This window comes from Tursiops truncatus, chromosome 8 (genome assembly GCF_011762595.2).
Source record: "Tursiops truncatus isolate mTurTru1 chromosome 8, mTurTru1.mat.Y, whole genome shotgun sequence".
NCBI lineage: Eukaryota > Metazoa > Chordata > Mammalia > Artiodactyla > Delphinidae > Tursiops > Tursiops truncatus.
This window is the reverse complement of record NC_047041.1, coordinates 841374-868217: the sequence shown is the minus strand read 5'-3', so window position 1 is coordinate 868217 and position 26844 is coordinate 841374. Positions and strand designations below refer to the sequence as shown.

The window sequence follows — 26844 nt, the reverse complement described above, 5'->3', positions numbered from 1 at the left end:
CTAGGGCAGAACAGGACCCTCTGAGCACTGCCCGTGGGCGAGGCCGAGAGGAATTCACTTCCAACGGCAGCTGGAGCCACCCGCACGCCCAGGAGGTGATGCTGCCCGTCTCCCCACACTCCGCCCCAGCGGCGCTGACCTCTCCGACTGGGGGAACCTGTTGTACTTCTCATGCTTCTCGTAGCTGCTGAAGTGGAAGATGCACTCGATGAAGTGCTGGAAAAACATGGCAGGGTTCCTCTTCAGCAGGAGGTGGGCCAGGCAGAACTTCCCAGTGCTGCGGAGAAGGGGACAGGGGACCGTGTGCTACCGGGAGACAGCCTCTAAGTCACACCAAGACCCTGCAACAGAGGGGACCGTGGAGAAGGTGGGCGACAGCTGCACTCCCGTCACTCGGCTCCTTGGCCCATCCTGCCCTGTGAACCCAGGTCTCACCACTAGCTCTCCCTGCAAAGCTCACAGGCCGCTGTCACTCAGCTACACCTCACATGTGGGACTCCCCCCCACCCCACCGCCAAAACCGCTCCTTCAGGCGGACCCGCTGGCCACGACCACCGCGAGTGAACCTCACCCTCCCACCCCAATTGAACTCTGAACCTTCTCGAGCACCGGGATTAAACACAAGAGGTTAGTTTGGGTCAGCAGGACAAGGACCTGCCACAGGCGGCAGCCGCTCGACCCAGGCTGCAGAGGGACACATAGGGCCCAGCGCCCACGACCCCAAAGCAGGCACACGCGGACAGGCGAGCGAACGCCCAGGCCTGGCCTCCGCTCGGGGGTCAACCCGAGGCAGTGGAGGCTGGCTCTGATCCGGTCACACCGGCCAGACCAATCTGTTCAAGCTCAGTGGAACTTCCACCCGACAGGAGCCCCGCCGCTCCTGGGGGGAGGAGCAGCAACAAGCACAGTCTGATCACTTTGCTCTTGGCCTTGGGATGCGCAGGACCCCAGGAGAGCCCCTTCCCCCGATGCTCTCCTTCAAGCTAAGGATAAACTCAGTCTGTTCACAGCACACACACCCACTACGAGTCAGAGGAGGCAGGTCAGAGATCTCGACAGTGACGTGACCTGCTGCCAACAGCAACCCTCCAACTGTTCACCCTGACACCCTGCAACCACAGAACAGCGAAAACTCTACCTACCAAAGGGAGTTCCCTGGGGAGGAGGCCTGAGCGCCGTTAAGCGCCTTCAGTCCACTCCACACAAACCTGCTCAGCCTCTGAAAGCAGGCTGGAGGCGGAGGCCACAGGGTCAGAGGAGGGGCTTTCCTGACAGGGTCACTCTGCTAAACCAGCAGTGACCACGAATGGAGAAAACCACTAAACAAGCAAAAACATCCCCAAGAAACAACCTGGCTTCACCCCTGAGGTATCCGATGACAGTTAACCCTTCAAGGGTTTTCGCAGCTGCCAGACTTGGAAGTCATTCCTATGAATACGTACAACCAGACAGAATCCAGCGATGCTTCTGCGAGAAGACGGGCTGCTTTAGGCTTCCATTTGATGTCACATGCTCATCTACTCACTTTAGGTCAAGAACGTGTACAGGCGGTGACTGATGGGCAAGCACCCTGGTGAATAACCAGCTTAAACAACTGTACAAATAAATTCCACAGTTTAGGGACTTCCCTGGTGGCACAGTGGTTAAGAATCCACCTGCCAATGCAGGGGACACGGGTTCAAGCCCTGGTGTGGGCTTGAAGCCCTGGGCAGGCTGCTGGTGAGAAACCACATCCTCCACCAGGCTCACACGAGGCTCAGCCTTTCTTCTGGACGCTCCTGCCACGCGCCTGTTTTGACCACTCGGTAAGTACTTCCTGGTTTTCTCCATTCCAAACCCCAACATCGCTGCTATGGTCTGAATCCCAGTTTGTATCCCCCCGAATTCCTATGTTGGAAACCGAGCCCCCGAGGGGGTGGTATTAGGAGAAGGGCCTTTGGGAGGTGACTGGGTCACGAGGGCAGAGCTCTCACCGACGGGGTGAGCGTCTTATAAACGAAGCCCGAGTCCCTCCTTCCCTTCTGCCACGTGAAGACATGGTGCCGTGAGGACAGGGTGAGAGGTCTGCTCTCTGGAAGCGCCTCACCTCACACTCTCCACCTCCAAATGCAGAGGGGCAGTTCCTGCTGTTTATCGGCTGCCCAGTCTGTGGGACTTGTTCTAACAGCCCAGAAGGCCTGGGACAATCTCTCAGAGCCGTTTCAGTGTCCACACAGCCTCCTGGTCCCCCAGCTTCACTGACTCAGGGACCGCCCCCCACCAGGACTGTGTGTCACAACATCGGAGCCCCCACTTCTGAGGTCGGACAACCCACCCTCACCTGCCGACCAATGAAGCTTTCTGACTCCCTCATCCCCTCACGTGTCCTGCAGGGAGCCCTCTGGATCCTCAATTCCTCCTTTTTCTCCCAAATCAAGCCATCTCTGCCTTACTTCCTTCTCTATCTCCATGGCCCGTCACTGTAGTCACCGTCTTGCCCTAAACCCCTCCGGCCCCTGCCTTCTTGCATGCCCAGAGCATCTGCCCAGCTCCCCTGAAACAACAGCCCACCAGCCACCTGGCCATCACCCAGACTGCTGTGCTACACGGGCACCACCTAGTGGACAGACGAGGAAACAGGTCATACAATTTTGTAGCCCTCATATTGGGGGTTTACAGGACCAATTAAAAATGTTGTGCAAGAAAACCATAATTCGAAAAGATACATGCAGCCCAATGTTCACTGCAGCACTAGTCACAATAGCCAAGACATGGAAGCAACCCACATGTCCATGGACAGAGCAATGGACGAAGATGTGGTACGTATATACAATGGAATATTACTCAGCCATGAAAAAGAATGAAATAACGCTATTTGCAGCAACATGGATGGACCTAGAGATTGTCATACTGACTGAAGTAAGCCAGACAGAGAAAGACAAATATCATGATATCACTTACAGGTGGAACCAAAAAAAAAATGGTACAAATGAATTTATTTACAAAACCAAAAGAGTCACAGATGTAGAAAACAAACTTATGGTTACCAAGGGGGAAAACGAGGGGAGGGGTAAACTGGGAGATTGGGCTTGACATACACATACTACTATATATAAAATAGATAACTATTAAGGATCTGTATAGCACAGGAACTCTACTCAATACTCTCTAATGACCTATAGGGGAAAAGAATCTAAAAAAGAGTGGATATACGTATATGTATAACTGATTCGCTTTGCTGTACAGCAGAAACTAACACAACATTGTAAATCAACTATACTCCAATAAAAATTAATTTTAAAAAACGTCATGCAATTTTGTTCATGCCAGAATTGCCAGGAAATCTACCACCTGGACCAAAAATAAATTCACAGGGCTCTGCCGCTATAGTCTCTTGGGAAGAGCTGTCTTAGCAGATACATATGGAAAAATTAAGGTGTTTAAAGTAAGCAGACAGGCCTGACCTTTGGCCTAAAAATAGAGGACAGATTTAGTTTTTCAAACCTTTTCAAATCATGCTCCACATTTTTACCATGGTTCAAACAAATCCAGATCGCAGGGATAAAATGGAAAGATTTAAGGGGGAGGGAGAAAATGTTACCAGAAGTACTAGTTTTCTCACTACAGTGGAGATGTCTGCCTGTCCTAGTTTCCTTCTGACTCATGCTCTCATCACCTGTGGAACAGGCCCTGCATGTGGTCTACGGAGCGAACAAGGCTGTAACATACACGTGGAGGAGCTGACGCAAGGGGAAGACACCAACGTGCAGGTTAAACATCCACCCTCCCCTCCCGGGTGTGTCCTCCCAAAGCCCCCCAGCACTGGTGCTCCTGCCTGCTCCTGGGCCGCACGTGGCACACGGGCTGCAGGGCCGGCCTGGGGCAGAGGGGGAAGGTGAGAGGGCACGGCATGGCTGCCCCATCTCTTTCCCAATTATACACAGAAAAAGAAAGCATAGCAGCCTTAGCTTTTTCCTCTCTGACTCTAGACATGCTAATTAGGATGTTAACCTTCTACCAGTTTACTATGTAAAATGTTTCTCCTTGGAAAAACATACCCAAAGGAAACCGAACAGAAATCCTTCCATGGGACTAGAATAAACCACTGGTGACCATATTTAGAACCAGAGGAACCCATTACTATATGCTATTTATAGTTAATGAATCTGTAAAGACCTCTTCCCAACTGTGGTAGCTTCTGCCATGCATTCAACATTCTATTTTCCAACTGCAGACTTGCTTTAAAAAGAATTACTCATGTAATATAATCAAGGTTAGCAAATTCTGTGAGATCATTTCTAAACCCCTTGAAAAGAAATCTTTAATTATAGAAGGGGAAGAATTAACAGTGGCAAGGCAGTCCCCCTGCCTTCCAATTCTTGGGAAACACCCATTTCCAAGCAGCCTTGTAAACTATATGATTTCACACTGCAATTCTGTGTTAATCCCTAGAATTTCTTCCTTACAGTTTCTGCACTTAGAAGAAAGTCTGAACTCTTACTGTACTGGCCTAGAAGTCAACAGTTACTGGCTTCTGCTCTGACAGCTGACCACAACAGAGGCTCACACTGCTCTTCACTCCTCCGTTTGGAAGAACAAAGTGTCAGCAAATGTGGTCAGTGCTGGGATTATTCGATGGTCAATCTGGACAAGGGCTTCTTTGTTTTTTGTTTTTAAACTTATGTGAAAACTAAAGCTTTGTTACACAGCTTAGCATTTTAAAAATCGGCTAATTTTCCGGCAACTGCCGAAGGTTCACTAAATCCTAAATAACACAACTCTAAACCAGTTTTAAAGAAAAAGAGATCTTTTCCAGAAACTAGGCCAATCACTCGGCTGGCTGGCGTGAGGAAAAAGACTCACCTGGCGATGTCTGGGTGCGGGTCCACCAGCGTGCTGACGAACCGGAAGAACAGGGAGCCCTTCCACTTCACGAAGTCCTCCTGCTCGAGAGAACAAAGGCTCACGCTTACAGGGGCCTCAGCACACAGCCCTCTGTCCCTGGGGCCATGGGCGCTCACATGGGAGAGTGTGGGCAGGAGAGCCCGACCGTGACTCAGTGCCCCTGCAGACGGGGAGGCGGCTGCACCCCGCACGAGACAGTGAGGGCATGGACGCATCAGAACAGACACACAACTCACTTAAAGATCAAATAGCATTTTCCCTTCACATCAGGCTACACACGCGCTCTCAAGCTCTGTCCACACAGACGTGTCTCTGCAGGCTCTGGGAGCATGTCTGCAAGGTCACCCGGACAAGCGCAAGGGCCCTCGTTGTACAAACGATGAACGTCCGTCTGGGAACACCGACCGTTCACAGAATCGGAACCAGACCTACTCGTCTATACGTGCTTTTCTCTACGTGCTGTTTACTTGTGAAAACAAACTTCACCCTGCACAACGGGATCTCTGGACAAACACTCAGAAAGAATATTAGGAAGTATCAATCTGTTTAGACGTCTGTCCGGAACGTCAGAAGAGTGGTATGTGAAACTGCACGTGAGCAAATACCTGTGCCTCTACTACGGTGCAGCCCGACGCCTACACTGCTCAGACCCCCGAACAGGAGCAGCCGGCCCGACGAGCCCTCATGCGCACCTGCAGGAGGTTAGTGAGCAAGAAGAGGGTCTGCTTGCGGATGAAGGGGTCCGAGTCCTTCAGACACACAGAGATGTTGGGGATGTACTTGTCCACCATGACCGTGTACCGGACGCAGAGGTCGCACAGGACGATGACGACGTTGTTGCGGACGGCCACATCCCCGCACACCTCCAGCTCCCGCACCAGGGCCGGGATGCTCTTCTTTGCAAGATCCTCGTGCTGCAAGCACAGCTTCCCTGCCACCGAGAAAGAAAGACACCCTGACTCTATTCTCATTCCCTGCCTCACATTTTCTCCAGCTGTATCCTGCTATGGATTTTATTTAATCAAAGTGAAAGCATCACATCAACAATCACAAACAAAAACTCTAAGGCAGACAGACCCATACTAAATATTAAGAAGCACCATATACCCCCGGGTTTCACAAGGCAGACACTCTGAGATGTTCCCTCACTTCCTTTTAAAGTCAACATCTGAATTTTGGAGTTATCAACTTACCTGGAAAATGACGAATAAAATGTAACCGATGATACTTTTTACTTTTGATTATACACATAATTGAGAGAAGCTGAAAAGTTTAATAATGAACTTGAAATCTGAGCTAGGTGAATAGATAATTGTGTCATTTATTTCACTTCTTGTTCATAGTTAGAAGAAGGAAGGCTGTTGTTGAGTTTTGTGGTTTTTTTTCTGGCCTGGGGAACATTTTGCTCTTATTTACACTTCTGAGATTTCTGAAAAATAACCATTATTACCAAAAATTCGTAACTCGCGTTGAGTATACACAATCACAAAGAAAATTCAAATTTTGTTTGCGAATACTGACAGAAGTCAGTCTTCTTAAGATAAACAACAGTGTGAGGTCATGGAAAGTATCAAATAAACTGTCTCTTTTTGTGTGTCAGTGTGTTAGTTTCTGCTTTATAACAAAGTGAATCAGCTATACGTATACATATATCCCCACATTCCCTCCCTCTTGCATTTCCCTCCCACCCTCCCTATCCCAACTCTCTAGGTCACCGCAAAGCACCAAGCTGATCTCCCTGTGCTATGTGGCTGCTTCCCACTAGCTAGCTATTTTACATTTGGTAGTGTATATACGTCCATGCCACTCTCTCACTTCATCCCAGCTTTCCCTTCCCCCTCCCCGTGTCCTCAAGTCCCTTCTCTATGCCTGTGTCTTTATCCCTGTCCTGCTCCTAGATTCTTCAGAACCATTTCTTTTTTTTTTTTTTTAGATTCCATATATATGTGTTAGCATACGCTATTTGTTTTTCTCTTTCTGACTTACTTCACTCTGTATGACGGACGCTAGGTCCATCCACCTCACTACAAATAACTCAGTTTCGTTTATTTATGGCTGAGTAATATTCCATCGTATATACGTGCCACATCTTCTTTATCCATTCATCTGTCGATGGACACTTAAGTTGCTTCCATGTCCTGGCTATTGTAAATAGAGCTGCAATGAACATTGAGGTGCATGTGTCTTTTTTTTTTTTTTTTTTTGCAGTACACAGGCCTCTCACTGTTGTGGCCTCTCCGGTTGCGGAGCACAGGCTCCGGACACGCAGGCCCAGCGGCCATGGCTCACGGGCCCAGCTGCTCCGCGGCATGTGGGATCTTCCCAGACCGGGGCACAAACCCGTGTCCCCTGCATCGGCAAGCGGACTCTCAACCACTGCACCACCAGGGAAGCCCGCATGTGTCTTTTTGAATTATGGTTTTCTCAGGGTATATGCCGAGTAGTGGGATTGCTGGGTTGTATGGTAGTTCTATTTTTAGATTTTTAAGGAACCTCCATACTGTTCTCCATAGTGGCTGTATCAATTTACATTCCCACCAACAGTGCAAGAGGGTTCCCTTTTCTCCACACCCTCTTCAGCATTTATTGTTTGTAGATTTTTTGATGATGGCCATTCTGACCGGTGTGAGGTGATACCTCATGGTAGTTTTGATTTGCATTTCTCTCATGATTAGTGGTGTTGAGCATCCTTTCATGTGTTTGTTGGCAATCTGTATATCTTCTTTGGAGAAATGTCTACTTAGGTCTTCTGCCCATTTTTGGATTTTGTTTGTTTGATATTGAGCTGCATGAGCTGCTTGTAAAGTTTGGAGATTAATCCTTTGTCAGTTGCTTCATTTGCAAATATTTTCTCCCATTCTGAGGGTTGTCTTGTCAGCTTGTTTATGGTTTCCTTTGCTGTGCAAAAGCTTTGAAGTTTCATTAGGTCCCATTTGTTTATTTTTGTTTTTATTTCCATTTCTCTAGAAGGTGGGTCAAAAAGAATCTTACTGTGATTTATGTCATAGAGTGTTCTGCCTATGCTTTCCTCTAAGATAAACCATCTCTTTATGATGTGAACTGCAAACTTATTACTTCATTCCCAGAACTCAGTGCAGTGCCTGGCATACAGCTCTTGAAGAACAGACTTCATGGTGCTACATTATGAGTATAAAAAAATCACAGGTTTGATGGTAATAAATTAAACAGGGAGTGTCCTGCAGAGCTGGGCGCTCCTACAGTTACCTCCCGAGCTTACAAGCTTATAAATCACAAAGCACACGTGGAGAGGCTGCCCCGTGTCTCCTTACTCACCCAAGGTGATGACGGCATGTGCTCTGATCACAGAGGGCATGACAGAGCCCTGGAACTGGGAGATGGGCTGGGAGGATGCGGCCTCACTGCCGCCTGGGTCCGACATGGTCACTACAGGAGGGAAGAGAAGGCAGGAGAGGTCTTGCTGCACTGCTACAAGGCAAAGACAGCCCCGAAGCAGCAGGCGCGGAAGGCACGCCAAGGGCCTTACAATGCTCCGTGCTGGCAGAAGCAGCCAGGATGGACTGCATCAGCAGGAAGGCTCTCTTGTCCACTCTGGCTGGACAAAGCTGGGCTACGTCTCCTAAGGTAAAAATGTACTTCACCTGTAAAGAGAATTGGTTTTGCAGTAAGAATAAGTCAAAAGAAAAATGAACTCTAGCTAGGTTAAGGCCATGTCAGTGGAGTACTTTTTCTGTCCCCCAAATTAAATGGCTGGTTTTTTTCCCTGCAACAACACACAGCCATTGTAAAAATCCAGTCACTACTTCAACTAGGGTGACTGTATAGGTTTATCATCTGTATCTAGATACTCCTGCAAGTCAAAGGGGTGCTATGACAACAGAGTGTACCTCGGTGCTTCTGGGTAAATGGGGACACGGAACAGCTGACTTACAATCCCGCCACCCACAGACACCATCCTTGTTTTTCTGTATGACTTTCTTTTCAAAGTATTTTTATAGTCACAGGGCTTCCTGTTTGCTTTTCTCACACTTGCCAGTCACAGTAGGTTGAAGTTTGTGATTCTAAATTTCAGTATCAGGCATCCTTTCATGTCAATATATATGATCAATATGTTTAATGACTACATAAATATGTTAAAAACTCTGAATGTCATCAAGGTTGACCGCACTATTACTATACATTTATGTTGACATAATCCCTTCCTGTTTGCATCAGCTCTGATGGACACCTTTGCGTCCTGGGACAGTGTTCTGCCTCCTCAGAGGGGAAGTGCGGGGTGAGAGGGCATATAGCCTGTTGCACACTTTAAACTCACTTCCAAACTGTCCTCCTGCTTAGCTTACTAGTAAGACTCCTACCAAAACTTGTGAGAACTTGCTTCCTCAAGCCTCCACTACTGTGTCTTTATTAAGGACCTTCAGCTGAACAGTTAAGTAATACTTATTTTTTTAATCGTAAAAATACAAGGGTGATGCTAAATAAACAGTAAAATGTTGAATAAAGGCTTTTTAAGAGTAAAAAAGCTAATAATAAGGATGTGTGTGTTTAAAAAGAACTGAACACACTGTATCTCAGTGGATTAGCGGCACATTTGAATTATAGTTAAAGAAGAGTGAAATAAACAATATATATAGGGCAAACTTCTCCATATATTTTGACCAAAGGGTAAATTTTGGTGACATATTTAACAGGGAAAAAAAAAATCTTAGCGGGGAAAACTCACTGGTCATAATAAGCGTTTTTCTTAGACTGGGTAGGGAATCCCAGACAAATTAGCGGAGCAAGACCCTCCAGAGAAACCCTGGGTCGGGACCACTCTAAACATTGCGACCTCTGACCCAAAACATCTGGGATCTCGGTGATCAGGATATTTTTATTACTGAACTGGGTCCGTATTAATGCCTTGGCACAAAGGGTCTTCTCCTCCAACAAATCTAAACACGGCCATCAATCCCCAGGTCCAAGTGCGAGGGGCCAAAGCAGGAATTGAACACAGAAGGGAAGTGCTCTACTAATTTTCAAACAGACAAGGAAAATGACCAGCTTTGGCGAAATGATGGACTAGTCTGAAGGGCATCAAAAAGCAGCTCATTTTTGTCCTTATGGGACAGTGTCAGATGCTGGAATCAGAATCACCACGTTTTGTTGACAGTCAGCTACTTGAACCAGAAAGCGGGCCCCGCGTTCACTGGCTCAAAGGCACCTCCTCACGGCACCATTTCTAAAGCAGGGTGCATGCCACACACCCTCACTGCTCCCAGGGCAGCAGCTTCTCCAGCTCTCAAATATTCCATTTGTTTTAGACATGACCTGGGAGCTGCTCTATAGTCTGATATTCAAACAGCTTGCCAGACACATTAGACAATTAAAAAAAAAAAATCAAACCAACAAGCCAAAAGAACAAAGAGGATGCTCACTTTACTCTTTTCTCACCTTATTACTTCTGAGCTCACAACACACACTGTGTTTTCCCTGTTGGATCAGGAATCTCACACGAGCCAACTGGGAGAAGGATTTACCATCATTTTCCCCCAGATGATAAGTATGGGAGAGAAAAATGAATAGGTCACCGATAAAACATTCTAAAAAAACAAGTAAGCCCCAGGCTAGGAAAATCCTTTTCTTGCTAAGAGTATTGAAAACGCACCTCACAAAGCCGTCTACAGGCCCAGCCGACACAAGCAGGAGAGGAGGACGCTAAGAGCAGCAGCTACTCACCGCCAGGTCTTCGTTCATCCTCCCGGTCCCGTCCTCCTTCAGAACTATGTCAGAGAGGCAGCGCACACAGGCAGAGAGCACGTCCCCGCACGCCTGCACCAGTAGTCCCTGCGGCAAGTCAAAGGCCATCTCTGAAGGGCACCGTGCGTCCATCAGACTGCCCGCGACACACAACTTGCTCACAAGAAACTCTGTGGCCTTCAAATGCATAAACCGCAAGCCATGGAAACCCCAGCCATCATGCTTTTGCATCTTTGCTCTTTTAGCAATCTCGCAATGCAAACTGGCTAAGTAGAATTCACGAAGAACACTTATGTATGTTCTTTGTAATATATTTACTACAAACATATATATTTATGTATTATCTTTCTTTCTATTGTTACATTTGCCCTATAAGAGGGAAAGACATCTATTTAGGAAGATCTACTGCCCTAATTTATAAGAGATCTGTAATAGGAGTGCTCCCCCAATAGAGAAAAACATTGCAATTCTTCTGGCATATGTAGATGATGAATTAACTACTGTAATAAAGAGTATATTTTAAAAACACATAGAATAAAAAAGAACAGTTTTTACCCTCCTGAAATGTATTTATTAGAGAGAAGTTTTCAGAGTCTCTTATTAGTTAAAGTGACCTCAAGGGGGTCCCACCTCCGGCCCACACATCTCACCACGCTTATGGGCCAAGTGAGGAGCTCGGTCACACCCTATAACCCGGAAGCCACTTTTCCCAGGAGGCCGTCCCTACACACCCAGCCTGAGCTGAGTGGCTCCGCCCCAGGACCGCCATGTTACCAGACACTCGGTTCTGTTTCAGGAATTATTCTAAGACGTTGGGATTACAGGTTAATGTGTAGGTCTCCCACACTATGCGGCAGGTGCCTTAGGAAGGGGCAGTGTGAACCACACCCCAGGGAGTGCCCAGCAGCAATACCACAAGACGGTACTCTAAGTTTGCCAAATTGCTGGCAAACCACCATCACGATCCAGACATTTGTAGTCTGACTCGGCCTAAAATGTGTCAAAGCTATTGTCTTTATTAACGTTTTACAAAATGACTGCACTTAAGATGTTAAGAGACTGCACAACCTGGAGCTTCTGAAATGCACGTGCTCTGTCCCAGCCTGGCTGAGTCCTTTAGGCCCAGCACCCGGCTGCTAGTGAGAGGAAGACCTCAGAGTCTGGGCGAGCCGCCAGCCAGCCCGCCCTGGGCTCTCTCCATGCAGGGGCTCCCGTCACGCTTCCAGTGTGACTCCCACTAACCAGAGAGACGTGTCCAGAGGCAAGTCTGTCCAGTCTAGGCAGACCTCAGTACAGTTTTTCTTCAGTTGGGCAAAATCTGTCTCCTTGCAATTTCCACCCACTGGTCGAAATCAGTGGTCTGTGACGCCAAATAAATCCAGTTCTCTGTCCTTTGGGTCCTTCATTCATGTGTATTAAGCCAGGCAGCCGGCCTCCCCACACTTCCTTCTCCAGCTAAACACGCCAGGCCCTCAGCGCTCCCGGCCAGCCTGCTCTGTCACCCTGCTGACTGCTCTCCTTGGATACATCCATCTGGTCTCATCCACGTTCTCTGAATGGCTGTCACTGAGACAGAATGGCAGTACGTGGCCTTAGAATCGAGTGTACAGACAGCAGGACGAGCACCTGTTCCAGACACGATCTCTACTCCCACAGTCCACACCTGCACCCACTTCTTCAACAACAGCCTCAGAATGCTATGAGCTCACACCAAGCTTGCAGAGAGCAACGATGCCCAAAGACCAAGCCTCTCACACGTGCTGCTGTTGAGCTACATCTTGATGGTCTATTCTTTGGGTAACTTGTTTTTCTCCGTAAAATACAGGACATTCATTTACAGATAAAAGAAGCACAAGTACGTTTCTGGTCACTTGGATGTAAAGTATCCTGAGATTCTGGGAAGTCTCAGGGCCTTAGTCCACTGCCCACCACCAAGGGAGGTGGTCTTGGCAAAGCTAACACCCTGCTCTTCTCCTAACGCAGCAGTGAGTTCCTCTCCCTTCTGGGTCTCAGTTTCTATGTTTGATGACAACTCAGCCTTCCCCACAGACTAACAATGACACAACTTACTGTTCTAATGACTGTGGCCGGTGGTGGGCAGACATTTAGTCTTTACGGCCCTGGCTCCCCGCAATGCAGACCCTCTCCAGCCAGTGCTGGGGAGCCACACAGCCCCAGGAAGCGGGGCCCGTGGTGCAGGCCTGGCTCCGCACTAACAAGCGACATGCCGCAGACACTTGGGGGACAGCGCCCTCACATTCTGCCACAGAACCTTCATTCTTTCCTACAGCGTTTGTTCCTCCTCTTCTTTTGTTTTGTTTTTACCTGTTTTCTGCTATTCAAATATGCTCCCTACTTAGGTAATGTTCCTTATTTAAAAGTTTTTCACACACTTTCTTCGATCAGAGATAAATAGAAAATCAAATAAAGCAAGTATCCTCTTCACCAAAAAGTGCCAAAAGGTTTATGCCAGGAAAACACCAGACACAGAAAGAGCTGGGCATTTTTAATTAACTAAATTTCAACCTGCTTTAAGTCCTAAGCAAAAAAGTTACAGTATATTGTCTTACTACAATGGTTAACTTATCAGGAAAGGACTTTTTAAAAAGAACTTATACAAGAAAATGAAGCTTAGGAAGGTGGCAAGTAGCTCAGACGAAGCAATAATGTTTTTATTCTGGGAGATTTAAATGTATTTCAGCAATTATTTAATTTTTGACTTCTAAAATCATTATTAATAACCCCCAGTCCGAAAATTTTTCATTATGATTAGCACTGTCTAGGAGTATATTTCATGATAAAAACTGAATACATGGTAGTAAGATAATTTATCATTAGAGATACTTAAATGGATAGCTTTGGGGGAGTCAAAGTAACCCTCTGTGTCACACAGAACGCTGGTTTGGAGTTGTGATGATGAATCCACAGAGAATGTCAGCAGGAGCCTCTGGGAACTCTGGGGACAAGAGATACTAGGGTGACAGGATGATGACTAATCAGAAATCTTCTGGTCTGGAGGGAAGCCGTGACTAGGAGGAAACCGTTTACACATCCTTGGAGTGAGGGAGGAGGGTCTAACAGGCTATTGCGAGCACCGAGGTTATGATGATTAAGACAACCTTGTAGATTCGATCCTGGAAACAGGTGTCCCGCCAGGTGTGCTTCCTAGAAGACACTGGTACTCAGAACCAAGGAGGTGACCTCCTAAAGGAGCTGTGTGTCTTCAGCAGCCAAGATCTTCTTGGGGATTGTCAACTGCTTGTCACGTAGGTGCTTCCTTGGAGAACTAACTGCTGGGGACCACCCACCCTTCCAGGTTCTCCGCAGAGAACACGCCCCCAGCTTCAAGGCAGAGCTTTATGTCTACGTACAGACAAATGACAGACACACCCAAGAGAGTCTGTAGCGTACCTGCTCCTCCGCTGGCGTCTCTGCAGATGCTCTACAGAGTCTTTGCAAAGTATCAACAGCTGGGCTGATCAACTTTGGTGACCACCAGAATCCATTCAGCTTACTTTTGATAACATCTAAAAAAGAGAGTTAATTCCCTTTAAGTTTAACTCTTAAAAATATATGTAAAGTGAGAGGCAAAGCCTTTTCACGATTCTCCGGTAGACACTCACCTGTCACCTTGTTCCGGGTGCTCTGAGGAAGATGCTTTGCAATATGCCCGATAACACAGAGGATGTGCCCTAAGGTGTCTGCATTGGGGTCCTGCTGCCTGTGGAAAGGGCAGAAGAAATATCAGTATAGAACCAAAGTAAAAATTGCTGCCAACAAAATACTTTTCTTCTGGATTACCAGTACTGGAGGAAGTAGGGTAACATGGTTTAGGAGTCGAGTTGGGGAGCATTAAGGCACTTAATGTACTTGGACAATCAAAGCCTAAAAGTGATTCTTTTTTTCATGTTTGTTTTTACGCCAGAATTTAAAGACAAGATCTGTGTATATTAAGAGCTATGAAAGAGCCCACTTCCTTAAGACATGAGCTTTGTTTCCAAGACTCTCTCGTGTCTGGTGGCAGCTAAATCACAAGCATGCGAACCTGCTTATTTTCTCCCAGGACTTTATGATTTGGGTGTAGTCCAGCGTGGGTGACGAGCCAGCAACCTTGGAGAGCAGCATCCAGGCCGGGGCAGAGTGCTCCTTGCCAGTGTGGGAGAGCACATTGTTTACAAAAGTGGAGGAGAACTTATCTTTCTTGGACCAGACATGAAAAGCCTTATCTAAATAGCGGCTGGAAAAAAAGATGAGAAAGCAGAAATTGTAACTGTAAATACACAAAACTGTTCAGACCTGCCCCTCAGTGAAGGGTATCAACTTCTGCTCTAGGATTCTGGCACATAAAACATGTAAACAGAGGTTCCTGGCTAGTGGCTCATCTGATAGCAAACTAGGTATCTTTCTAATTATTATTACACTGAATAAGGTATATTTACCCCTCCCCTGCCCATAAAGTATTTATTTTTAAAGAAAATAATAAAATTTCATAATTCACTTGAGACCCTCTAAAATTTCTATGCAAACATATGGGTAAGTTACCAATAACAGGTACATCCAGAGTCTACAGGATTTTAGTGACAAAAAAATGTAGACATTGTCCTTTTTTCAATGGAAGGATTGGAGAGAAATGACATCCTAGCATTTAAATATGGTGATATTAAATGAGCTCGACTTTGCTATGACCTGCCAATACCACTCAGAAATACATATATCAAACTTTTCTAAAATAAAAAATGCTTCTGATGTATTAAAGTGTTTGTGTGATGTCATTGCTATTTTTAAACCATTTCTTATTTTACTTTTTCCTATAGCACTGAATGACATCATATGACTCATGAGACAAATGCAGTATTATATATTTAAGTGGAGAGACAAATACATTCCTTCCCCCAATTAATTTCTTCTACTGCTAGGCACACACACACACTCAGATTAGCAAGACTTTCTCATTAAATGAAAAAAAGAATTCTCAAAGCACACAGAAGGCAACTATAAGAAAATAAACACATCTACACACAATAAGCATATGCATATAAATGAATGGTTTTATTAATAAATTAGCTTTTGGTTAAAAATCCATCTAGAGTTTTACTGCAAACGACTAACATAATTTATATGTGACTGCTATCCAAAAGCAAGATACATGAAATCAACAAATATTTAAAAGTTTATGTACAAGCATCACAGAGTATTAACTGAAGTTTACTGCAGGAAGCCAACAGAATGACAAAACATCCTCTGAACTTCCAGGTCTGAGACCTCAAATCTGGCTCCTCTCTGACCACGCACACCCTCCACATGGGCTGGGCCGTCCCCAAAGCCTCCCAACTGGACCCTCCATTAGCCACACTGCCCATCACAAGCAGGGGATGGCGCACCACTCAGAATGCAGTTCAGCAAACACCACCTGGTTTCCTGAAAAGCACTGTCGACGTCTATCCTAATATCAAACCAAAGCAACACCCCTCAGTGCCCATCTCAGCGGCCCCTGCTGGACAGAACTGACCACGCTCTCCCTTACACTCCAGTTGACTTGTTTGACCTTCTTACTAATTCCTTTTCTTCTAATCACACCAACTGCTGATTTTGAAGAGGTCTGTTCTTAGTCATCTTCTCTAACCTACAACCTAACTCTGGGCGATGTCCTCCATCATCAGGATCCTCGCAAGCACACACTGAAAATGGGACTCCATCCCCAGCCCTCCCTCCACCCCCCGCCCTGCCCCACCTCTGCTTTCCGGGTCTTGTTCAACAGCAACCCCACCCAGAAGCCCTTTCAGTTAGGATTCCTGGAGCGGCAGGCCTCTAAGCCTTTGCGTTGCTATTTCCTGCCTGGAGACCCTCACCATTAGGCCTGCCTGGTTACTCTCAACTCTTTCCACCTCTAGGGATGATTGAGGTCACACCACCATCAAAAGGAAGCTACCCTAAACTTAAAAACAAGAAGAAAAGGTAAAAACCCATACTGCTCCACGTGCTCCCTGCTGGCTGCCGTGACTCCCTTTCCACTGGACTGTGGGCAACCAGAGTGGAGGGTGCAGGGCGTCCTCAGCCCTCAGAGCCCGTGCCCCCTCCCTGGCTTCCCACCGCTGGACAGCTCCTCTTCAGCCAGCTGCTTCCCCTGGACCCGGGTCGCCATGCCTTGAGCTCGAGTCATTCACCGGTGGTCTGTGTCCTCAGACTCTGGTCACAGACACAGCCGATCCGTGACACCTCCTGTGCTATGAACTCCTGGGGCCCCTGCAGCACACACCACGCATGCGCCCGTGGCTCTGCACTGGCTGCGTCCTCCTCAAGAGCACCTCCCGCCCCTTGTTAACCGCCAAGGTCCAAACTCGAAGCTCACCTGTTCTGTGAAGTCTCCTGTCCTGAGCAGATCCTGGAATCCTAGTTACTTTCTGTTTATTAAAGAACTTATCACAAGAGTTTATTTATAGAACTCTATTCCACTATCTACTGTTCTCAATCCTTTTTTAAAATTGATTTCCTTGTTCAGTGGCTCTCACACTTTTTCTGCTCAGGGCCCTTTTAAACTCTTAAAAATTACTGACTGCCTCGAAGACCTTTTTTGTTCATGCGGGTTAAACCTAACAATATTTGCCATACTAGAAGTTAAAACAGAAATTTAAAAATACTTATCTATTAATTTGTCAGAAATAACAATAAGCCAATTACATGTTAACATAAATAATGCAATTCCTTCCCCCAAAAAACCTGGTATCTTTCTCAAAACAAAAAAAAACTTGGTAAGAACAGTGACATTACTTTATACTTCTGTAAATCTCCTTATGGACTGGCTTAAACAAAAGACGTGCATTCTTACATCTGATTCTCCATTCAATTTATTTCAATATCATCACATGGCTTCTGGAAACTCTAGTACTGTCAAAGAGTAAAAGTGGCAATGGCACATGACATCTTAATATTATGATAAAGGCTGTCAACTAAAAACTGCTGCTTGCCATCTGCCTCTACAAGGATGAGGTCACTGGCCATTGCAGTCCCTTGACCTTCCACACCTCCTGAGAGGAGTTCTGGGCCAAGACCAGGAATGAGGCCCTCTGTGCTCTCGGAAAACTGGCAGAACAGGCCTTCAGATAGGTAGGTATTTTCAGGAAGATTTTATGAGCCCAATTTCTAGCATCTTCTCATACCTAGAAAAGCCCTAAAATCCATTAACAGACACATCTGCTTCTCGTGACCAGCAGCAACCTTCTACCAAGATGTGTGCTTGATTGCACGTACGCCCCTCACCAAAATCACATATATACTGACCCGCCCCCCCCACATCTCTTCAGAGCAGTTCCTCAGTTACAGAGAGGCTGTCTCCTGGACTACAGTCCTCAGTAAGCCCCAAATAAAACAACTCACAGCTCTCTGTGTATGTGTGTTTTTAAGAGGACAAGAAAGAGTCTAAGCTCCTGAATCCACCACACTTTGAGAACTGCTACCCCTAATTCTACCCTCTCCTTCCTAACTTCAGCAAATACGTTGTTTTCTAAATTGTGGTAATGTACATAACAAACCTTATCTTTTTAACCATTTTAAAGTACAGAGATCAGTGGCATTAAGCCCATTCGCACTGTTGTGCAACCACCCACCTCCAGAGCTTTTTCTCACCCCACACTGAGACTCTGTACCCCTTAAGCAGTTCCTCCCCACCGCCCCTTTCTGCCTCCCAGAGTCCAACTATTCTAGGGACCTCACATAAGAGGAACCATCCAATATTTGTCCTTTCGTGTCTGGCTTATTTCACTTAGCATGTTTTCAAGGTTCATCCACGTTATAGCATCTGTCAGAATTTTGTGACTTCTTAAGGCTAATATTTCATTGTGTGTATAGACCACGTCTTATTTATCTCTTCACCAGTGCACGGACACCTGGATCGTTTCCACCTTTTAGCTGTTGTGGATCGTGCTGCTGTGAACATGCTGTACTGGGCAAACACTGAGCATCACTTTATGGAGAAGAAAAAGGCTAAAAGCTCTAGTGCTCATATTATGTCCTCTTTTGTGTTTCTCTCTCCCTGTTCTCTTTGTTTCCTTTTATTTCTGGAGCTCTCTCCTCCTACTTTATAAAGTGTATCCTTTCACATATTGTTTTTTTTTTCAGAAACTTTATCCCTTTCAATCATCCTCGATATTTTCTACATACTGGTTTTCTGACTTCAAATATGCACAGGTGTTTCCCCCATCTTAAAATGAAAACAGAGAGCCTATGAAGGAAGCTATGACACATCTTAAATGCAGGTAAGTTAAAGACCTAACTATAAAGGGGAAAGAAAAAAATCAAACTTCTAGGAGATTATATGGGAAAATATGTATATGATCCTGAGGTAGGAAAAGATTTCTTTAAAAATACATTAACCATAAAGAAAACCACTGACAAACTGAACTCATCAAAACACATCATTAAGAGAGTAAAGAGGCAAATCATGGGATAGGAGAGACATCTGTAATACATACAACAATGCTTGTACATAAATATATAATGAACACTTCGGGGTGAACAAGCAAAAGAGTGACAGCCTAATTAAAAAAAAAAAAAGGGCCGGAGACCTGGGCAGGTAATTCACAATATGAATATCTAAATGCTAATCCACCTATGAAAAGAGGCTCAACTGCATTAGTCAACATGGCAGTGCAAATTAAAACCACCAAGAAATACCAGTATTGGTCCAAAATGGACCAAAATGGCTAAAAAGGAAGACTGACAACACGACATGCAGGTCAAAATCTTGAGTAACTGGAACTCTCATTAAGTGCTGCAAGGAAATGTAACTCGGTCCCACCACTCTGGAAAGCTGTCTGGCAGTAACCATGAAAGATGAATAAAAGCACACTCAACAGCACTGCTCTTAGGTGTACACCCAAGAGAAATGTGTGCCAAAGATACACATGGGAATATTCACAACAGCATTATACCTCGTAATAAAAAACTGGAAACGACCCATAATCTATTAACAGTTGACTGGATAAATAAGCTGTAGCTTATTCACAAATATCATACACACAGCAATGAAAGTGAATGAGCTATAGCTGCACACAATAACTTGAACGAATTTTGTATTCCTTTGAGTAAAAGGAGTCGGACACACAAAGAATACATACCACATAATTCCACTTACATGAAGATGAAGAGTAGAGAAAACTCACACATGGTGTTAAAATCACAGTGGTCGTTCCCTTTGAGGAGGGAAGGAGAGCGATTGGAAGGAAGAGTTTTCTCAGGCCGAGCAATGTTCTATTTTTGGACCTGGGTGGTGGTTACATGGCTATATTTTTTTGATATTTATTGATCTTACAGTTTGTACGTTTTTCTATACGTTATATTTTAATATAAAAGTTAAAAAAAAGAAATGAAATAAACCTCCCAACAGTTTCTCATGAGCTAGCATACACTGGGTGTGCACAGTAAGATATCCCTAAGAAAAGCAAAAAAGTAGTTGATTCTACTGCTGGCTAAATTCCTCTCCCTTCCAGGAATTTCAGCAAGGCATATAGTTGGCAGTGATAAAATATTTAATGAGTGAATGCATTTTCAGTCAGATTTTTAACAACAAAAGGGACCTTAAGAGATCGTGTAGTGTAACCGACTCTTTTTACAAATGAGAAAACTAAGGCCCAGAGAGATGGGGTGATTTGCCAGGGCCACAGACGGTATGCTAAATCTATTATTATCTATCAGTATCTATTTTTTTTAAAGTTTTATTTTATATTGGAGCATGGTTAACAATTATTAGTACCTATTATGATACTAAATCTATTATTCTTTTCATTGGATGATAATTCGTCCATAAGTACATGTAAACAAGCAGGGAAGTGTTTCTTGTATGATAAATTTAGAAAAAAAGGAAAGGAAAAGACAGTCAAGGGAGCACAAACACAAACCAGCTGCAAGATTACTGCAGTAGAGATTAAAATTGATCAGTGCAGGTGCTAACTCTTCGCCGCATTGCTCACTGAACAGTGAACACCCAGCATATTATCAAATGGAAAAAATGCTGCAGTGTGATTAAGTCAACCGACCCAATAAAATGTCAGAAAAAGTCTAACTTGTCATACCCAGGAAGTCATCTATCATAATAACTAGTATTGTGGAAAGTTAATGTTAACATAGCAAATCCATTAATGTTTTCTACTACATATTAAGACATCAATTCGAAGCTGGAAAACACTCAGAGAAAAGCAAAGGAAGGCTTCACAAAAACTGTCACCACAAAAATGCTAAGAGATTTGAACTAGGTCAAGGGAAAAAGATCAAGATTGAGTTTTCGTATATTAAGCAATTTGGAGAGCTGATTTTCCGAGATTGACACAGGAATTTATAACGAAAGCCCTCCCATAAGGACAACCAGTTGCACACAAACGTACCCCAGTTCCTGGCTCTCTGTGCTCAGCAGTGTCAGCAGCGTCCAGGCGAGCACCTGGCTGTTGTCCCCGTAGTGGAACTGACCATGATGCCTGATGTTCTGCAGCAAAAGCTGGTCGAGACACTCCAGGGCCTTGTCTTGCACGGTGTTCTCACTGTCCATCACGGCCGGGACAACCCCCCCCAGCCAGGCCTTCTGTACCTGGACACACTGAGGCTGTGCCTGAGGAGTTGAAAGTCAGGAAGTCATAAAGACGCCTACGCTATCACAGGTCTGAACACAAATCGGGGAAGCTGTGATCGATGTTTTAGGATATGTTACAAGTAGCTGCTCACATAATTACAAATAAAACATACAGTGGAAAAAAAAATCAACATTCCAAATATATGTGAAAAACAAATTCAAGCTCCAGTAACTGTAAATCAGTAAATACTGAAATTTTAAATTTATTTATTTATTTTTGGCTGCATTGGGTCTTCGTTGCTGCACACGGGCTTCTCATTGCTGTGGCTTCTCTTGTTGCGCAGCATGGGCTCCAGAGTACAGGCCCAGTAGTTGTGACACACGGGCCTAGCTGCTCCGTTGCATGTGGGATCTTCCTGGACCAGGGATTGAACCCGTGTACCCTGCACTGGCAGGAAGATTCTTAACCACTGCGCCACCAGGGAAATCCCATACTGGAATTTTAGACTTACACAGTGATTATCTCATTATTGGTAGTGAAGCAGCACTTTTTCGTAATTCAAGATCGAAAGCAAAGAGTAAATTTTTATCCGAAGGAGTAATTAGAATAGATGCTAACAGAGAAAGTCAAAACATGCACTGCTTAATGCCTTCTATCATGAAATAAAGAAAAAAACTCACTTTTAAAATTCTTCAAAAATTAATTATTTGGCAAAAGTAAATTATATATAGGATTAGTGGATCTGCTCTTTTGGCAATATCACCTATATAGGTTTTAATGGACAAAAATTAATCTAGGCCTCTTACCTAACCAAATTAATTTTAAAATTCACATTTCTATATGAGATTTAACCTGAAGTCAACAGAAAGCTAACCATTAGCATTCTCTAGCATTAGTCATGTTATATTTAATATGAAATGCAATCTACCAGAGGTAATGGACAGATTCCCTTCTCTTACACTGTAGAATCCTACAGTGGACTTAGGAGAGTTTCTAACAGGTACTTCATCAAGCTCAATTATTTGTAATGTAAAATACCACCCATCAGACACACGATGGCTGCATCTCACCATAAGAAGCTCGGTGAGAGACTGCAAGGCCTGCTTGCGTACAGACACAGCAAGGTCCCGACACCGGTCCTGCAGGATTGACAGCTCTTCTTTCATACCCGAGACGTCACAGTGCTTCAAAATGCTCACTAAGACCTAGAAGGTCATGTGTAACATGAAGGGGTGACTTAGGCATAATGTCAATACAAAAAGCAAAACTGCAGACAAAACACTGCCTTTTAAGTTTGTGATTCTTTCATTTTTGAGATCACAGATCCATCCCTCCTCCCACCTTTTAGAATCTGATGAAATTTAACACCTTTCTGGAGAAAACCCGACATACATTTTATACAAACAAGTACTCTGAAACAATTTCAGGGGTTTCATGAACCCTATCAAAATCCATCCATGGTCCCCAGGTTAAGAATCCTTATTCTAAAAAATGAAATTAAGGATATAAAATTGTGATTCCTAAAAAGCCAGCAACCCAGTAGGAACACGTAAGAACAGATGATCCTTCAGTTCATCTATGTAATTTACATTTAACAGGAACAAGGTGAACTAACATTAAGGGAAAAGTGAGTAATGAATATGGCCGAAGGGTTTTTAAAATAGTCTCTTGTATCTTCAAGTTGGTAGTGCTTAAAAAGAGTACATGAAAAGAATGTCCAGAAAAACTCACACCTGGAGCGCAGACTTCCTGACGTTGGTCTTCTCATCTCCAACCCTGCTCCTCAGCATCATCATGAGACCCCTTCCTGTTGAGGAAACAGCACAGTCATTACAGCCTGAGCACACCACACAATCCTGAGAACATGCTGTAATCCCAGACTGACTCATTAGCTGGTTTTAAATCATAAGAAATCAGAGCATGAAATGACATAGAAAAAGAAGAAAATTCAAATAATTAGCTACTCACAATAATGAAAAAGGTAGAGTAGTAAAATTTTATAAGGGCATAAATTCTGGAAAATTTAATTTTAAATCCAGGCTGCTAAGTCTAAAATTCTGAATGAATTATTTAGATCTCTATTATGTTTACTACAAATGGAAAGATCTAAACCATCAGGTTTTTTAAAGACTAAGTAAAACAATACATAACAGTAGCTTTAAAACCTTTCCATTAATGGTCCCTTTACACTATTATAAATTACTGAAGACTCCTAAGAGCTTTTTTAATGTGGATTATATCTTTCAATATGAATTAGAAATTTAAACTGAGAACTGTAAAAAGATTTAATAATTCATTTTAAAATAACAAGGCATTGTTATAAATGGTATATTTTTTAACTAAAAAATAACTATAGTCCAAAACAAAAAAAATTTAGTGAAAAGAATACCACTGATTTACATTTCTGCAAACTCTTTAATGTCTGGCTTAATAAAAGACAACTGGATACCCATCTCTGCTTCTATCTGCTTCTGCCTGTCTGGGACCTCTGCAATACTCCAAATTACACTTGTGAGAAAATCAGAGTGTAGAAGGTAAATAACATCTAAATATTATTACGAAAACTGTATTAACTTCAAGGACCCACTGAAGGAGGCTTAGGGACTCCAAACCACACTTAAGAACTGCTGAGGTACAAGAAAGAACATTAAAAAATGAAACAGAATACAGAAAGCAATAAAGAAAATCAATGAAATCAAAGTAGGTTCCTTGAAAAATATCAACAAAATTAACAACATTTTCCTAGACTAAGAAAATAAGAAATAAGAGTCAAATTGCTAAAATTAGGAATGAATGAGGGAACATTACTACTGACTTTACAGAAATAAAAAGGTTACGAACACTACGAACAATTTTATGCTAACAAATTAAGTAACCTAGATGAAATTTCTACAAAGGTAAGAATTAGGGAAACTGACCTAAGAAGAAACAAAGACACACTACCCCCCCATACACAAAGGGCCAGGACCAGACGGCTTTACTGGAAAAGCCTGCCAAATGTTAACAAAATCGCCAATTAACAAAAATTAATATCAACGCTTCATAAACTCTTTCAAAAAACAGAATCTCTTCTGTTTCACTTTCCACCTCCCTCTGTGAAGCCAGTATTATCCTGAGAGCAGAACCAGACAAAACAGCTCAATAGTACAACAGACCCAAATCCCTTCTGAATATAGACATAAAATCCTCAGCAAAATATTAGCAAATTAAACCTAGCAAGATACAAAAAGGATTATACGCCATGCTTGGGATTTATCCCAGGACATGGGAAAATCACTCACTGTGATATACCACCATAGAACAAAGGACAAAGGCCACGTGATCATCTCCATAGACACAGAAAAAGTATTTGCAAAATCCTACACCTATTCATGATAAAAACACTCAACAAACTCAGAACAGAAGGAAACTCCTGCACACCGATAAAGGCCATCCTGAAAAAACTCACAGCTAACCACTCAATGGTGAAAGACGAAAAGTTTTCCCTCTAAGAACAGAAGAAAGACAAGGACCTCTGCTTTCCCCACTTCTTTTCAACACCACTAGAGGTCCTAGCCAGGGAAAATAGGAAAGAAAAAGAAATAAAGGCATTCAGGCTGGATAAAACAAATAACTCTATTCGCAGATGGCATGATCTGATATGTAGAAAATCCTAAGGAATCTCTCTCTCTCTCTCTCTCACACACACACACACACACACACACACACACACACACACAACCTTTTAAAGCTAGTAACAAATTTAACAGTGTCACAGGACACAAGATCAATCATCAAAAATCAGTTGTAAAAACCTAGCAATAAACAATTCAAAACTGAAATTAAGCAAGCAATTTCATTTACAATAGCATCAAAGAGAATAAAATACTTAGGAATATGTTTAAAGAGCAAGAGTTATACACTGAAAACTATAAAACATCATTGAAACAAATTAAAGGAGACCTAAATATAGAAAGGCACCCCTTGTTCATGGATTGGAAAACTCAGTATTTTTAAGATGGCAACACACCCCACATGGATTAAGAGGTCAATCCCTATCAAAATGCAAGCTGGCTTTTTTGCAGACGTTGACAGCCGAACCTAAAATTCATATGGAAATACAAGAGACACAGAATAGCCAAACCAAAAATTCATATGGAAATACAAGAGACACAGAATAGCCAAACCTAAAATTCATATGGAAATACAAGAGACACAGAATAGCCAAACCAAACCTGAAAAGCAAGAACAAGGATGCAGAGCCCACACTTTCTGATTTCAAAATTACTGTAAAGCAACAGTAATCAACACAGAGTGGTACCGGCATACAGATGGACAATGAAATATCAATGGAATAGAATTGAGAGTACAGAAATAAGCGCATATGCCTATGGTCAACTAATTTTTGACAAGAGTGCCAAGAGCATTCAAAGGTGAAAAAACAGTCCTTTAAACAAAGGGTGCTCCATCAATTTGATATTCACATGTGAAAGCTGGACCCCTACCTCACACCATATGCAAAAATTAACTCAAAACTGAACCAAGACAAAAATGTAAAAGCTAAAACTATAAAACTCTTAGAACACCATCAAGAAAGTGAAAAGATAACCCACAAAATGAGAAAAAGATATGTGCACATTATAGCTGATGAGGAACTTGGATGCAGAATAGATCAATTACTTTCACCTCAAAAAGATAAGTGGGGGGCTTCCCTGGTGGCACAGTGGTTGAGACTCCGCCTGCCGATGCAGGAGACGCGGGTTTGTGCCCCGGTCCAGGAAGATCCCACATGCCGCGGAGCGGCTGGGCCCGTGAACCATGGCCACTGAGCCTGCGCATCCGGAGCCTGTGCTCCGCAATGGGAGAGGCTACCAACAGTGAGAGGCCCGCGTGTCGCAAAAAAAAAAAAGATAAGTGGACATTTGGGTTGTTTCCACCTTTTTGGCTATTATGAACAATGCTCTTATGAACATTCTTGTACCAGTTTTGGGTATGAATATATTTTCATTCCTTGAGGGTGCACACTCAGGAATCATATCAGATCACGCCATCTGTGAACTGCTGAGTCATGTGGTAACTCTATGTCTAACGTTCTGAGGAACCGCCAGACTGAATGAACACACAAAATGTGGTCTATCCATACAACGGACTATATGCAGCCGTAAAAAGGAACAGAGTACTAATACATGCTACAACACAGATGAACCCTGAAAACGAGTGGTGATGAAAGAAGCTATCCACAGAAGGTCACATGTTGCGGGATTCCATTTATGTGGAATGTCCAAAATAGGTGAATCCACAGAGACAGAGGCAGGGGGGAGGGGAGAATGGAGAGTGACTGCTCACAGGTATGCGGTTTCTTTTTCAGCTAATGGAAAGTTTCTGGAAGTTGATTACACAATTTTATGAATATACTAAAAACCACTGAATTCAATACACTTTAAATGGTGAATTTTATGATATGTGAATTCTCTCTCAAAACAAAACCAAAAAACACCAACAAAGGTACTTATTAGCACAGTGACTGGCATGTAGTAACTATACAAATTTTTAAAAGCATAGTTAATACCAATAATATGTCACTTTAGGGACTTCCCTGGTGGCGCAGTAGTTAAGAATCCACCTGCGAATGCAGGGGACACGGGTACAATCCCTGGTCCGGGAAGATCTCACATGACGCAGAGCAACTAAGCCCATGCACCAC

At 43.8% G+C, this 26844-nt stretch overlaps 1 protein-coding gene across 9 annotated transcripts in view; it reads right to left on the bottom strand.

Moving 5' to 3' along the window:
• The window catches only part of NCAPD3 (non-SMC condensin II complex subunit D3), a 57566-nt gene that overhangs the window by 9960 nt on the left and 20762 nt on the right, over positions 1-26844 (bottom strand). For 7 of the 9 annotated variants that reach the window (XR_002177696.3, XM_019942038.3, XM_073807963.1 and 4 more), the window contains 12 exons: positions 22895-22968; positions 22232-22366; positions 20979-21199; positions 14648-14839; positions 14226-14323; positions 14014-14129; positions 10582-10779; positions 8390-8504; positions 8179-8289; positions 5577-5815; positions 4843-4922; positions 140-277 (listed from right to left, as the gene is read on the bottom strand). Coding sequence is in view for 8 of the 9 variants with exons in the window: in XM_019942038.3 (XP_019797597.2) it covers positions 140-277; positions 4843-4922; positions 5577-5815; positions 8179-8289; positions 8390-8504; positions 10582-10779; positions 14014-14129; positions 14226-14323; positions 14648-14839; positions 20979-21199; positions 22232-22366; positions 22895-22968 (1717 nt within the window). In the remaining variant the exon portion in view is untranslated. The remainder of the gene's footprint in view (positions 1-139; positions 278-4842; positions 4923-5576; positions 5816-8178; positions 8290-8389; positions 8505-10581; positions 10780-14013; positions 14130-14225; positions 14324-14647; positions 14840-20978; positions 21200-22231; positions 22367-22894; positions 22969-26844) is intronic. The other 2 variants (XM_019942039.3, XM_019942040.3) reach the window with 2 other exon arrangements.